Source organism: Rissa tridactyla, chromosome 7 (assembly GCF_028500815.1).
Source record: "Rissa tridactyla isolate bRisTri1 chromosome 7, bRisTri1.patW.cur.20221130, whole genome shotgun sequence".
Lineage (NCBI taxonomy): Eukaryota > Metazoa > Chordata > Aves > Charadriiformes > Laridae > Rissa > Rissa tridactyla.
In genome coordinates this window covers 23,856,472-23,872,456 of record NC_071472.1, presented here as the reverse complement: position 1 = coordinate 23,872,456, position 15,985 = coordinate 23,856,472, and the positions used below count along the sequence as shown (strand labels likewise).

General features: G+C 44.5%; 1 protein-coding gene across 23 annotated transcripts in view; it reads left to right on the top strand.

Moving 5' to 3' along the window:
• Nucleotides 1-15,985, top strand: part of HDAC4 (histone deacetylase 4) — a 415,745-nt gene that overhangs the window by 42,807 nt on the left and 356,953 nt on the right. For 3 of the 23 annotated variants that reach the window (XM_054209783.1, XM_054209781.1, XM_054209775.1), the window contains exon 1: nucleotides 5,457-15,973. The exons of 11 other annotated variants lie outside the window; for them this stretch is intronic. In XM_054209783.1, coding sequence (XP_054065758.1) covers nucleotides 15,865-15,973 — 109 coding nt within the window. In that variant the 5' untranslated portion in view covers nucleotides 5,457-15,864. Of the gene's footprint in view, nucleotides 1-658; nucleotides 15,974-15,985 lie in introns of those variants that run through there. 9 more of the 23 variants (XM_054209780.1, XM_054209777.1, XR_008467801.1 and 6 more) reach the window with 7 other exon arrangements.

The following is a 15,985-nucleotide window of genomic DNA, read 5'->3' as shown; positions in this document are numbered from 1 at the left end:
AGAAGTTGCTGCCCCGTCTAATGGCTGCTGCAGTATCAACTTCACTGGTGCTTGTTCCTGGAGCATCCAGCATGCTGGTAGTGCCCCATCACAGCATGCATAGTGTGGCAGGATGAATCTAGTAACGTTTTTGTAAATTTTTGGGGTTGGCCACCTAGACACCATCTAGAGAAACGCCAGCCTTGGTAAGACTTAGGCTGGACAAGCGAGTTAAAACTGGACACAGGCAGTGCAGCCTTTGCCTGGCCAATGAGTTGGTAATGCATTTGCTCTCCGTGCCTTGGTCTCAGGGTAAGGGTAGGTGACACTGCTGCTGAGTAGATGCTTTCATTGAAAGCCAGTCCTTATTTGCCTTGCTGTTGTCCTGTTAAGGTTACAATATCTGTCAGACCCTCAGCAGCCCTTCATCAATGCCGAGCTGTAAGGAGGGCAGACCACAGCAACCCATGCGCTGACTGGGACTTTTAGCAGGAGCAAGGGGGCCTTGTAGCCTAAAACCATATCGGTTTCCTTCCTTCTGGAAGGAAGTTTAAAATAGCTTCATATGGGCACTAGAATTCCTTCTTTCATGCTTATTTTGGTTTGTATTTTACTGTTGAGGCTGCTTTCTTCATGAGAGGCTGGCTGGAGAATGGTCGTTCAGAAACCGCCAGTCAGAAGAGTCGGATTTTTATTTTTTTTTTTTTTTTTAGCTGTGGGAGCCTGACTCTGCTGTGTGCTGAGCCCTCCCTCCTGGGGAAGGTGAGGGGGGAGCAGGGCTGGCCTAAAGGAGGGTGCTTGCCCTGCTGCGTTTTGCTTTTTCAGCTCCTGAAGCCTACAGAGCTCTGCAGAAGGAGCTTGGTTTTTATACTGAAATAATTACGCATGTACTTGGTTTAGACACACATGCACTTGTGGCTTTAGCAAGCAAAAGTATGAGACATGGTTGTGTTGAAAGATAACTTTGATTGCGCTTAGAAACTCCTTTTCTTTTCTTGCGAGAAACAAGTGTGGGACTATTTCTTTTGAACTGTAGTGGCTTCCCCCTCCCCAATATCTTAAATTGGAATTATTTTGCACTAAGAAGTAGTAAGTAGTGTTTAGAAGCTGTTGTCAGCGAGATTGTAACAGGCTTTTATTTTGAAGGAGGCGGAATGCTCGGTATTCACTCTTAACTTATTTTTTTTTTTTTCATCTGTTTTCCCGCAAGGCTACATTTTCGTCATGTGTATGAGCCTGACTGTTTTTGTCACATTCGCAAGTTGTTACTAACATCCTGGTTTGTTAATATATTCTTTGTATTGGCAAATTTTAAGTGATTTATCAGCTTGGATCCCCTTTATTTACCCCTCTGCCACTTCCAAGTTGGTAACTTTCCTGACTAAACTGTGCAGAGGATGCCTTTGTGCAGAGTGATGATGTGGGGAGGAAAACTCAAACCAGGGTGTTTCTCCTCCCTTCTCCTCCCAAACTGAAACTAATGGAGCCTGCTGGACACTTCCACTGATTGCTCGCTGATTCCTTTAATTAGAAAACTTGTGACTCGGAGCTTCCACATAACCTGATTCATGTGTTAGATGCAGCCAGAGCTATTTGAGCTGTGGTGCTCTTCGACGTGACTGAGGCAGGCGGCCCTGCCCCTGCTAGCGAACACGGGGCTGCATGCACCCATGCTGGTCTCCAGACTGTAGTTTCAGCTCCAGTCCTTTTTTAGATGCCAAGGAAATAAACTCAAGTGTGTGGGTTTCCCCTGACCCCTGGTATTGGACTTGTTAAAATGCTGCTGTGGACCTCTTTCTAGGATAACAAATCTAATTACGGATCAGTCTCTCATCCCAAGCATCACATGCTCACAGGGCTTTCTAAAACGTTGCGCAGATTCTTCAAACCACTGACCTTTGCAGAATGCCCTTGGCTGCGCCAGCAGAGGAGCGTGCTGGCAGCTTAAAGATGTTTTGTCTGACATTTGAGCAGAAGTGAAAACTTATTGCTGGTGGAAACAGATGAGAGGGCAGAAAACACAACGTGTGCCGAGGTTTCGGATGCCTGGCATTGTCTGATGCTGAACGGCCGTGGCAGTTTGTTCTGTGTTGAAAGGTGAAGTTAATGTTGAAAGCTCAGGGGGTTGAGCGTAAATTGGGCGGTCGTTGTGACAGCTGTGTCATCAGCCGTGGTGTGCTGGCCCTGTGCAGCTCTTTATTAATTGGACTGTCCTATAAATAAGCAGTTGTACACAGCCTTACACACGCAACTCTTTGCAATGCTGCCGCGCCGTAGCAGAGCAGCCAGATGTCACAACTCGCTCCTGATTGCTCTCAGGCGGTGAAGCTACGGGAGGAAAACACCTACAGCTTGGGAAGACACAATAGCTGAGTGGAGGGAGCTGGGGGTGATGCATGTGAAGGATATGTTATTTGTGATACCGGAGGCTTAAAGGCAAAAAATAACATCATTTATAATAGTAAAAGTGAAGGCTTCTGCACTACGCCTTTGCATTCTGCCAGTGTGTAATGAATGGAGGAGTAATTTGCTTACAGATGACAAGCAGGAATGAATAACACTTAAAATTTTGGTGCTGAAGAAGCAGTGTTTTCGTCCAGGCCTCCGAGAGAGTCAGAGCCGTGTAGCCCATTTTCTCACAGCATCGCTTGCTGCTCTAAATAAAAATGCCAGGAAGCATAAAATAAAGACTCTCTCTGCATCCCTCATCCTCCCCATGGAGTTTACTGTTCTGCTCTTGGCGTGCTCAAGGACTTGTTATGACTGGAGTCGTGTGCTGATTTTTTTTTTTGAGAGGACCCTTTTGCTCCCTGTCCTGCCCCATCCCCATCAGCAGGAGGGAGGTATTCAAAGAACAGTCCAGTGCTTTGAACTTCTTGACCAGCTATAAACATCTCATCAGCGTGGGCTAGGAGATGAGGTAGGCACCATGTCTTACTAGGAGCGAGTTAAGCTGCTGCAAGCAGGAGTTCAGTTCAGCTGGAGGATAACTGAAGTGAGTCAAATTAGATGTTAATTTATCCACACCGAAATGTGAAGGTGTTTCTCCTTTTGGCTAGCGGGTGGTTGCCCTCTTTCCAATGTGACAGCTTCCCCTGGGAGTGTGTTGGGTGTTTCTGTCTTTAGCATGAATTTTTCACAGAAAGCTGGATCCATTGCGGGTTTTGCAGTCGAAATAGCGTAAATGCAGCTTTCCTTGCTGACACAAGGTATTGGGAACTCGTTAATTTTTTTCCTAGTCCAATAACAGGTTTTTACCCCAATTACAAATTTTGTCTTGCCAAACTACCAAAAAAAACAGGCTACCTTTGAGTAATACACCCAACCACTAGGATTTCTGAGATTTGTAAGAAAGCTCTTGCAGTTAAATTGTTTTAGGTGTGTGATGTGACCCTGATATGTTTTAATAGATGGCCATGTAAAGAACTTTTGAAGTTGAAACGGAAGAATAAATACATTAATTTTGGTGCTTAAAGAACAAGAGCAAAGCTGGGGTAGCTCGGGATGGGGATAGGCTACGTGCTGGGGTAAGGAGCTGCCATCCCTTGTGGTCTCCTCTGAACAGCACTGGGGCTGTTGGCTACAGCAGCCCTGCCTTTGCTCCTTGCTGTTTTCATGGAACCTCCTTAGGAGACCTTAAATATCTCAGTGTTTGCTGTTTTGTAATGGGAGGTGGCATTGCTTTATTTTCTTCTGGTTTTTTTTTTTTTTCCTTTTCCTTTCTGTCTTCCCCAAGCTGCTGCTTTGAGTACTTCTTCCTGGGCTTGCTAAGAACCTAGTCCAGTGTGGAAACATTCAGAGGGAAAAAGCACCTCATGGTGAGAAGTTGAATACACCTAGTACTGTCTGTATGTTCTGAGATTAATACTATTAATTGCTCGCTTCGTGCTTAATGATAAACTTGTTAAGACATGGCCAGAAGTGATTCTCTTTTACTGGTGAAGTATTCTTTTTGCTTTTGTGTTTGCCAGAGCTGGCAGCAGATGCTTGTAGTACCTGAGGGATAAGCGTCTTGAAAACTATGGTATTTTGGAGTATTTTTCCACTGGTCTGCCCATGACTAATGCCTTCAACATTTCCGAGGTCGTCTATATACCACATAATGTAAATGTGTGGAGATTTATGTAAGAAGGTGGGGAGAAAAGCCAATAACTGGCCTATGGAAATCGGAAAGCATTAAGGTGATATCCATCAGTGCTTTCATTATTTTGATATTTGGCTCCAACAGAAATGTTACTAACCTCCTACTTGGAGAGGTCCCATCTGCAGGGAGTTTTGGCAGGTGTTTCCCAAACAAAGCATGGCCATCTTGTACCTGCTCTTGTTGGTTCGGTTCAGATATCCGGGCTACCTGTAGGCTCTTAGGGCCTGTAGATACTAAGATATTTTGGTAGAGACAGGGTAGAGAAAATCTTTTCTTTTTAGAAAGTTTTTGTCTGTTCTAATGATTAAAAGTTAGATGCCTGCAAGCCTGGCAGTAGATAAGCACGTGAAGGGAGTCAGTTTGCTGCATTTGCATGAGCCCCTTTTAGTAGGGTGTATGGACGAGGAGTTGCTTGCAACGTGATTCACTGAAATTTTAGGTATCAAAGGGATACGCATCCTGCAGAATTTCCTGTGAGTGGGCTTATGCAAAGAAAAATGATAATTAGTTCTTGTAAGTGCTTGTGCATGATACACAGTTAAATGCTTCATGATAGGAGTCTGGATTTATGCCACCCGTGCTGTGGGTTAGGCCTCCTTTTCTCCATGTGAGACCTGTGGATCCCCTTAAGGGTCAAAATTTAAACCCTTGAATTGTTGTGAGAGTTACTCTGCCTCTTTTATTCTTCTTGTGCAAAGCGGGTCCCCTGGTTGCTTTTTTTAAAAACAACTTGTGGTGATGAGGTTGCCGTGGGCCAAAACAGGAAAGTACCTATTGGAATTGGTCTTTATGGAAGCTATAATTCCATTATGGAGAGTGTTGTACTTGAGCAGACTGAAGGCATATCTAGTCCAGTGTCCTGCCTGACAGCGAGCAGTAGGAGATGTTTAGGACTGCTAAGAAAGAAAACAGAGAACCCAAGGTGATCAGTAATGTAACATATTACATTAGATGAGTATATAGTTCTTGCCATTATGGTGCCTGAGAACCTGGATGTTTTTGCTGGCCTGAATGCTCTACCTGTGCTTTGCAGGACATGGACGTATGCAAAAGTGCAGGTGAAGAAGGCCATGCTGACAACTTAAATTTGCAGTGGGAAGCCTAGGGGTAACTTGCAGTTTGGGGTCACTTGCTGCACGTTCTAACCATGGAAAATATTTTGTGGATGTGATTTTCTGTGAATATGGGATTTGTAAATGATTCAGAGTTGTTCCAGATGGAACTGGAGCATCCTGAAGCAGAGGACCATCACAAGCTGTGTAATTTTGCAGCTCTTGGGTTGTTCGTTCCTGTGTTGTGTTTTGGGCAGGGGGGTTTCATTTGAACTGATAACTGTGGGGTTGGGGGATAAAATTGCAGGTTTAAGCACATCATTTAGAAGCTTCAGAGATGGCATTGTATGTTACCATCACTCCACGACTGCATTATTATATCCTGTTTCTGAAATGCAGCATACTCAGATGCAGCTGTTCGTTGCGTCTTGCAGCGTTGAGGGAGGAAGCACGTGGAGGCATGTTCTGGAAATAAATCGGTAATCTGTGCTGATAAGGTATGCTGCTGCTTTTGCGTAGTGAAGACGAGACTGAAACCTCACCAGTGTGTGAAGATACACCTGTATTCAGCTGAATCAGCTTTATAATAACTGCACGACTTCCTGAATTGCTGCAGAGGAAGGACGTGCTGTTGACTCAGAAGAAAGTTTATAACGTGTGTCTAGGGACAAGGTCAGCAAAATAAGTGTCTGATTTTGAAAATGACACATTTGCCATATGCTCTTAAGACTGAGTCACCATGACAGCAGAAGTCACTTAAAAGTACCATTGGCTGTAAAAAATAAATAAAAATCATTTAACAGACCCAAATTAGAAGATGGAGTGGGGACACGAGCAATGTAGAGTTGCATTTCATTAGATAACCGTACCGTGACAAGGCAGAGTGGAATTTGTGTTTGCATCATTAAATTTGGCACTTGCTTACCTAACTGTTTCACCCGGTTGTAAACTTGTGTGTTCCCTGTGGCTTGTTCCTGTAAACTTCGCACAGCTGCAAGTGCTGTTATGTGCAGATTCAATTTCTGAACTGGACTGTGAAATGGAATATTTTCTATACAGATTTAAAGAACCCCCCCAAATCAGTCTTGCTTTTTCCTTTGAAAACTGCTCGTTTGTCTTCGCCTTTGTCTGCCTCAAACACGCCCATGTGTGTGGCATAGCTTAAATTTTTATGAACAAGAATGTAAACAACAAATCCGCATAAGACTTGCAGAAGAACTCTGTAGCTCTGGTGCATCATCTGTTTGTTATGTAATCTGATATAATGGAAGCAAAATAGAAACCAGATGTCAAGGCAGAGCAATTACAATTTTTCATCTGTGAGTATTACAGTAAATGTACTTTGTATTCCTTCCCCCCCCCCGAATACAGAGTTTTATTTGGTGGGGGTGGGAAAGTACTGCAGGGGACTTCAGAGCTCTCAGCATGGTTCTTGCTTAAAGACTTTGTTATTCTGTACTTGTGTTCTTTCACGTAATTAAGGTCTGTGTGCTACTCCAGATCTGGGAGCTAGTGTGTTGCCAATTTAAAATGAGCTGGACGAAACTGCTTAGTCCCGGGAGACCACCTTTGCATGTCCGGCTCTATGGGTTATACGGTCAAGCTGCAGACTTTGCACTAAATGTAGTGTTCTGAGTGAAGCTGTTTTGCTTATCGTGCTTGATTAAGTTATGTAAGAAAATCCTATCAAAACAGGTTTGGTGTAGACTCTGCTGTGGATTCTTTAGCTGAAGAAATACCTGGGAGGAGAGCAGACGGGAGCTGCAGTTAGTTCGTTTTCTCAAGTTTGCTGTGTGACTAGGAGGATAAAAGGGAAAATGGATAAATCATTGATCCTTTCCATTGGGGAAATGGATTCTTCCACTGGTATTTTATCCAAGAGGTTTATCTCTGCTGTCTTCCATTAAATAAGGCAACCCCTTGGTTGAAAGAGAAATCAATAAACATCTATTTTCATCTTCATATGCATCTTCACAAGTCAAGGCACGTCTATGATCTCACTGAGTGATAGCTGCCTTTAATTTTCCTCTTTCCTTCCCTCTTGTTTTTTAACCTCCTTGGTTTTTTGTTGCCAAAGATTTATTTTCTACCTTCTGTGTTGCCCTGTGTGGTTCAGCTCAGGCACCAGCAGTATCTTGGTGGAGGCGGCCACAGGGGCTGGCGATGCCGTTTCTCAGTGGGAGCGGGAGGGTGCTGGGAGCTGTGTCGGGCACCCCGGCTGCATCCCGCAGTCCAGCTTTGGCACCGCTGGCTTAGGGCTCCCCTCGGTGTGCTGTTTCACTGACAGCTGCGGGTTTGTTATAGATGAGACTTTCATGTTCTGCTGAATAAAAATCTTCCTGTTCTGCACCGACGGCTTTTTACTGAGTGGCTGCTGTGTAGCGTACCTTAGATGCTAAACAGGCCTTTACTTTCTGCGTCTCTGTGAGGAAGAATAAGTCAGAAATCTTTCATGAAGCTGGTATCTTCGTTTATCTATTAAGTACAGATAACTTCAAGTAACTCTTAAATCAGTTTTATGTTTGAGCCGAAGGAAGTGCTGGCAATGAATTAAAGATTCTTGCTCCTTTTAAAAAGCAAGTTTCTTCCTTGAAAACCCAGCAAAGAAGGAGGATCGGAGATCAATGTGAACACTTGCTGCCAGCCATTACAAATGGCATCCAATCCGTACCACCGCTCCTTTCAAGGACAGCCTGGAAAGAGGACTTGGGTTCATTATATGTGGTTACTGTTCGGCTTTACTAGCGCAAAGTAATGACTGAATGATGAGCCTGGATAACGAATGCTGTATCTGAACTGCTGGAGAGGACAGAGGGGACTTCAGGACTTACTGTAGTTTCACTTTGGTTCTAAGTATCCTGTGGAAATACTTATGTTTTTTTATCCTGTGTTGAGTCTGTACTGAGTATGGCTTCTATGGAAGGGGGCAAACATTAAGGAAAGGAGGCTGGATGGAAATGCAAAAAAATGGTGTGCGTGTTCCTTGTATGCTCTTCAAAAAAAAAAGGAAAAAAAAAATCCTCTGAAAAAGTTATTTCATTGTCTCCTCTTGTAACTTGATTCTGATCTGAATATTTAGATTCAACCTTGAAATACTAATTTACAGTGTGGATTGTATTGTAACTTCGTATGGCCTGCCTTTTCTCTCCTGTTCTTTGGCCAGTTGTCTCCTGCTGTTGTCTCCAGTAAGGATGAAGCTTCATGATTCAGTCTATTCCCCTAAATTGGAGATACAGCTATTGAAGATACTTCCCCCCTCCACCCCCGCCCACCCCGAACAGTTTATAGAAATCTTTACAACTGCAGGGAAGTAGCAGTGCCTCTTGCACCTGTGAAGTCCTTGAGATGGCACTGAAGCCAGAGCTGATGGCAGTGTCAGGCATTCCCAGTCAGAATCGCTTCCTTTCTAAATGGAGACAGTGGAGCCCAGCCTGAGTACCCAGGGTCACCACAGAGAACATCTCCCCGGGTTAGGTACCGTGGACGTTTGGCCAGGTTGCTTACAAAGGCACCTTTCTGAAGGTAATGATATTCTCCCCACGCTGGTGCTCTGCAAGGCCAGGAGATTGAGAAGCTCTGCGGCTTGGTCCATGTAAACACTTCTCGCGCCGTGCTGACTCTCATGTTATTGAAACTGGGACCTCTGGTAATGGGGCTTAAAACCAGAGAAATGCGTACGGGGAATGTTGGCCAGAGAGTGCTGGTAGAGAGAAATGACTTTTTTCAATGTAAGTCAGTGGAGGATTAGTTGTAAGAAGGAAAACAAGTCAATCAATAGGTGTTGGGCTTGACTCCTCTGCTGTGGCGCTGTCACAATGGTTGTCACCAGCTTCTGTGACCTTAATTCTCATCCCAGGGAACCTGATTGTGCGGCGTGTTTTCTGGGGACAAAAATACTAGCAATAGCGAGTCACATGTCGCCAGGAGCTCTTACTATAAAAACAGCAGCTCTGCTGAAAGCGACCTTCAGCATGGCTGCAAACATTCGCGGGGTTATTTTTAACCTGTCTGGGTAAATTTCCAATACAAATGCTGGTGCCAATCTGATGTGTATATGGTTTCCCAAATCCTTATCTTCTGCTTTCTAGTGCAGTGACGCATTGGATGGAACAGCCAGTTTCGGGGTTGGGTACAGCTTCGCTTTTGTGTCCGCAGTACCAGAGAGAGAGAAATACTTCAGCTCTGTTTTACTGCTATACAGAATATTTCAAAGGGATTTTTTTTTTTAAGAGATGAGTTTTAATGATAACTGGTTTTGTTGTTGTTTTTTTTTTTTTTAAAGAAAAATACTTTTAACTAGGGTTTAAAAATAGTTGAAGTCTGTACTTTGATTAGGTTGCTCTGGCACTGACGTCAGTGTGCGACATTTATCTCTGTACGGATTTGTCGCCCTGTTGACTAAGGCTGTATTTACACAAATGGGGATATTTCTGTCCACTGTGAGGGAAACATGGAACATCTCTGCTCAAGTTGTGTCCTTGCCCTTAGTATTCTTAGTCCGGCTTTCTCTCCTGCTGCTTGATTTTTATATTGGGATGGCAGCAGGGATTAAAAAAATCCACGTTGGAGGATAGAGTTTTAGGTATTTATGTTGTCATGAATGCACAGGCAGTAGGAAGCAGGCTTGGTAGAGAAGCACGCTGGTAGAGCAATGCTGAATTTGACTTGGTATGTAACATAAGGTATGAGCCTATACAGGTCTTTACTGAATGGCTTCATTAATAGACAAGTAATGGATATTCTACAAACAGGAGTTAGAGAAAACATGTCTTGCAAATGTAAAATACAAATGAAAAGCAGTTAGCAGTTTCAGATCAGCAACATTTTGAGTGTAGCACCTGTATTTCTCTGCCATTTGTCATTTCACGTTTTTATTCAGCATAGTTGCTGTAATTCACCCTTTTTTTTTAAAGCTTTAATTATTGCCAAGTGAAAAAATCTCTTTTTATAAGGAGGCCGAACATAAAGCTGTTGATTTGTCAAATATTACTTGGATGTTCAGCTGCCGGAGCTTCTCAGAGCCTCTCTTCCCTCTCTTCAAAGCAACAATTAGGCCCATAGTCGTGCAGTTCGTGAAGTGACAGTGCAGCCCCCACATCAGCTCTGTCCATCAGGTCTGTATCTGCCCATGCTGTAAAACACCAACACCGCTTTCCCGGTGTCTGGCTGGTGTAATCCTTATCCCCAAGGGAGTAAGTCTGGCAAGGGTCCCTATCTGGAAAAGAGAGTCCCAGCACCACCTTGTGTTGCAGAACTTCCCAGGGCTTGGAGTTGCCCAGCCGTGGCAGGTCGTCTGGCCAGGGAGCATGAGTGTTGGTGAAAGCGGAGAGAAAACCCCTCTCTCTTATCACAGCATCCTCAAATCTTGCTCTTTCCGACTGGAAGTGCGAATTCAGTAGTGTCTTAATATTTGCTGGTTTTTTTTGGCATTGCCTTTCTGGTAGGGTGAAGGATTCAAAGTACCGCCTGCTATTAGTTTGTGTAGGGTGAAATGGCAAAATGCTACAGTCGTCCAGAGTGAATTTTTCCCCTCCCAAACCAGACAAGACCGTCCTGTGTTTTGCACACGTGAACGTACAACCTCCAGTGAAAACGGGGAAGAGGGTGCAATTTGAGGGGATGCATTTGATCTGAGATAACCAGCTGGTTTTCTGTCATTCTTATTTGTCCTATCCCCATAGCTCTTTCTATCATATAAGATCTGAACTTTTGCAAAACAAAAGGAGACTGAAACTTGCATAAAAAAAGTTAAAAGTATTTATTAAAAATTCAAGGAAATTCATAGAATTTTACTTCTTTAAAGTGGTGTTGAATGATCTCCTATAATAACATATGTTTGTTACCTGCTTGATCTTTAAGGGACATTTGTAGCTGGACTAAGAAAAAAAAAAAAGTCGAGGGAGGGAGTGTATGGTGGGTTGCTGTTGGAGGGAGATAATAACTCAAACTGCTGATCCAAGTGGGACAATTTTTTTAAAGCCGGTGTCTCTGGTGCATGGTATGTAAGGACTGTCAGGTTCTGCCTACTCAGACTTTAAGGAGAACATTAATTTTTCCAGCAGTCGGGTCTCCAGCTCTGTGTTTCGGTCTTTTGCCCTGTTCTGGACAGCCTCAGGAGAAAGCAAGCCCCTGTCCATGGGCGGCAGCTAAGAGATGCCATGGGCGGGAGAAGCTTTCATGTATGCATAATTGAAAGGTAATGGCATTATTTGAACTTGCATATGTGCCTTTTGTGTACGTGTTTGTGAGTTGCACTGTGGAAACATAGATATTAGTGGTGGTGAGTCTCAAAGATGCTTGTTGTTATGGGGATGCACTTGACATCTTTGTAACTTCTAATTGGTCCATGACACTGAGACAAAAATAAAGGGAAACCACTCGAAACTGTCTTGATTAAAGGCACTACAAATTATCTTGCAGACTTTGTCAGTTTATTATACTATTATATTACAGTGCTGCAATAGTTTATCTTCAAAGGAAATGTGGGTTTAAATCCATAAGCCTTTTCAGACCTACAAGGGAGGGGGTAGCTGATGTCTGCTTGCATCAGGAAGGTGTGACATTTGTTGCTGTCTCCTGAAGCTGTGAAATTAACTGTTTTCACTCCTACGTGATGGCTGCTGAATCATCATTTAGCGGATTAATTGCACTGACTTTTGCATAGGACTTTTTACCTGGGCCTTATCTTTTGACAGGAGGGAAAGGAATAAACAGAGCCTGCTGGTAGAGGACTAAATTTCAATGCTAGTTTCAGACAGTGGATAACGTGCTTGTGGAATATTTCCCTCAGATTTCATACTGGATGAAACCTGCTGGGTAAAATGCTGTTATCTCTGCTGCTAACCCTTACATGTTTGGGAATTTTTTTTCCAAATAGCAATTCTTTAACCTGCACTCACCTGCAGACTTGCTGCCACTGCTGAAAATGATGTTTTCTCTGTCAGCTGAAGCATGGCACAGAGTCAAGCCGATCATTTTGCATCTCACCCTGAGGCAGCTGCTGGTTTCTAAAGCTTTGTAATCTTTCCCTAAAAAGCCGAGGGAGCTCAGAGGAACTGCTGTCTTGTGGCATCCATGCTGGGGAGGGGTCTCACTTTCACCATCTTACCGCCTTCCCTCCCAAAATCCAGCTTTTCCAGTATCCTGCTTGATAAGTATTTGGGTGAAGGCTGTAAGATAGTACGCCATTTTGGGGGCATTAGGCAGATTAGCGCAGTGGTAACTTTTTATCTTGCTGAGGAAGGGTTTGGGGTCTCATGTTCTGGATGGCTGTTAAGGATATGGGGCTTCCCATACCACCTCTTTTTCACTTGGGGATCTTTGTTCCTCAGCATGGCATCGGATGGGCTTGCACAAGGTGGGGATGTAGTCTGTGCTTTAGATATCCATGGAATAGGAATATCCACCTGGAATAGGATGATTTTCGGACTGTGATGTATGCTGAGAGAGTATATTGGAGAGGCGTGATAAGGAGGGAATAGCTAGGGATATTCTCCCGTGAATTTTGGAAGATGAGGCAGTATGATCTTGGACCAGTGCTGGTTTAGGCTTTTGTACTGTTTTGCATCTCATGTTTTTTTTCCTTAGAGATATAATGTATTGCCCATATGTACAATCCTCACATTTATAAATTTCTTACTCTGAGCATTCATGGAGTGCAGATGTTCATAAAACAGACATTCATGTCTTGAAAACTCTCCTCGCCTGTGGTGAATGGGAAGCTTTCCCAGGTAAGCTAGAGCTCACTGTAGTTGGTGCCTGAATAAATGAACCTTTCATCATTTACGGGAGGAGTGTGTGTGTGGGAAACACCACCTTGCTGCGATGGATGCAAAGATCGCCTTCCAAATGTAGAGCACGGCGCAGGCGAATGCAGTGCTGCCTCCTCTGCTGCCGAGCTCAGGGGCATGAGCAGTTGGGAGCTCCCTGCAGCAACTCGTCGGGGCAGGTATCTGGAAAAGGATGTGGAATACAGCAATTTCTTGGTATCTGTGCAAGCAAATACAAGGGTCTGTCTGAATGGAACCAGTATCAGTGTCTAATGGGGTTTTCATGACAGATGGGAATTACTACTGCTGTTAAATATGCATATATATACAAAGTATGCATTGAACATGCATATATGCAGATATATACAAATACATATGTGCCTCTATGCAGATATATACAAATACATATATGCCTCTCTTGTGCAGAAACAAGCATTTTGTCTCTGTACCCCGTTTGCCCAGAGGGGGAGACAGCAGTCCACAGCAGCATGTGCAGGGACACCACCAGTTAAACAGAATGGCTCCTTTACATATAGATAATTGGCATGCAACCAGCCGGGACTGACTTCAGCTCGCTTCTTTTAAATGTAAAGGGGAAAAAAAGCCTCCTGGGCACTTTGTGTTCAGACAGGGGCTGGGGAGAAGTGAATGACTTCTCACCTGAGGCTGCAGCAAAATGTCCGTGGGGTCTGCAGAGTCTGCGTTATCTTGGCGGCCAAGCAGTTTATGACTCTTTGTGAAGGCGGCTTTCGGGCTCAGAGGGTGACACAATGGATATTTAGACATTTCTGTATCTGCTGTTTTAGTGCTGCCTGGCCAGTTGTGATCCTCTAGGTTTTAAAGCAAATGCTCAGATAAGAACCTTGCGGACCCCAAAAGATGTCAGGGGAGCGAATAGATGTTCCTGACTAATGCAGTGCGCTTAGTTTAGTTATTGTGTTTAAAATTGATGATAAATAGCCTCCAGCTTTTATGGGGGATTTATGAATGTTTAAGCGATCACACAGTCCCTGTAAAATAGCGTTCTTCACTTATCTGTTCAGAGGCACTTTGGTGTCACTCTGTCACTACTGACGGTTGGTTTGGGCGTTAGGCTCTGACCCATCATCTTCTCTATGGGGCACAGCCTTGCAATTCATCTCCGCTTTCCTCGTCCCATCTTGGAATAAGCTCCTGTTTGAAGGTGTTTACATTTGAACTAATTGCAAGAGACCCTCCAAAAATATTTTTTTTTTCTCAGCTAAGCTAATGTAGTACGCTGCTTCCTCAACTTGAAAAGGTGAGTTTTCTCTAGCAACACTCAATATTAACCTTTTGCATTTGGTTGTTTGCTACTGTTTGAATCTCTGAAAAGCTCTATGAAATAAACTTCTCAATCAGAGGTGGTCTCACAGGATAGAGGCAGGACTCGATTTAACTCTCTGGGATGGAATTCCAGTTTCAAGACAGCAAAGGAAGGAGGTTCAGCCGGCTGTCTCTGCAGTGCCATTCCTTGAGCAGTGATGTCCGTGGGCTTTCCACCTCTTTCCCCTGAGGCGCTCTGCGGAGGCACATGGCCTTGGTGCCAGGGAGAGGTGTGATGTGCGTGCTTATCGCATTACGAATAGTTGTGGTTAAGGACAGCAAAGCTAGTCCATAAAGGTAGAGAAACGAGGTGTTAGAAGCAGAGCTGAACGGTGGTGTGCAGTGGTTTGTGTGTGTTGCAGCTGGCTCGGCAGCAGGTGTGTTCTGCACTTCTCCAGTCCTGAAAAAGCAGAGCTGAGTTATCCCAGCTGAAGCAGAGGGAGCTTGGGGGGGGGGGGGGGGGGGTATTCCTGAGCGCAGCATCCTGCGCTCAGCTTCAGTTGCAACAGAGTTATAGACCATATTGCTCAACAGGAGGCTAGCTCTTTAGGTAAGCATTGATTTTGCAATGCACAGCTAGCAAAATTAAAATGGGTAAATCACTGATGGGAACACAAAGGTTTGGTGGTGGTTCCCCCCGCCCCCCCTTCCACTGTCTTGTACCCGTGGATGAAAGTGAGTTTCAGGGCCCCAAGCTCTGAATGTGCGCTAACCAGGTTCCAGCCTTGGTTCTCTTCTCCCAGTTGTCATTAAATTTTAAAATTGAAAAGTGTTAAGGAATCTTCGTGCAGGGGACACACCTCATACCGTAGAGTTAAACTGAAGCTTTTGGGTCCTGCTCCAATGAAGCTCTGAAACTCTGGTCAACCGAAAAGACATGAAATGTGCCCTGGTTGATGCCAGATAAAGCACTTGAATGTATGGTGAGCAACTCGATTGTTTATTTTTCTCTACCTGTTTATAGCAACTTCACAGCCCTCCTTTGCTCCCATACAATCCTTGGAGAGTGTGTAGGGCAACGGCAGCAGAGGCAGGCGCTCTGCTGGGCTGTCCCTGCAGGAGGAGATGTGCCTCCAGCCCTTCCTCCTGCTCCTGGTGTGAGGATGGCAGTGGTGGTAAAGGCAGCTGCGAGCTCTCTGTCAAGCTTGCTGTGATAAATAGGTGCATGAAGACTTTTTTTTTTCCTCTTCCACAAGCGGTTGGGGATGAAAGGGGAGTTGTCTGCATTTCATTTTGTTTGGGGACTGGCGTTAATTGCAAAGGCAGGTTTAGCTCTGGTCTGTGCATATGTATTTCGGCAGTATATGTGCGCTGTTGCTGTAGCGAGTTGTGTTTATCATTTACCTTTGACCACCTCACCCATTGATCTCTGCCCGATCGCCAGCTATTTCTGATGCTCTGAGCCTGAGCAGCAGCAGTCCCCAAAGAAGGCTGTCTCGCACGCCGTGGTTCGTCTTCTTGCTGCCGGCATGGATTTTCCATAGTCTTAAGAAGTGAAATTCTTCTCTTGACGCTCAAGGGTTGGTCCTGCACACGACGGTTTAAGGCAGGCTGTTTTGCAGTGCCGTGGAGCGCAATGTTACAGTCCTACAGCACTGAGGAGAGAGAGCTGGTCAGCTTTGGACACACTGCGTTTGCTTCCAGGGCACAATATAGCTGTGTCTTCTATGCAGAGATGCAGAAAGGTAAGGATAAAT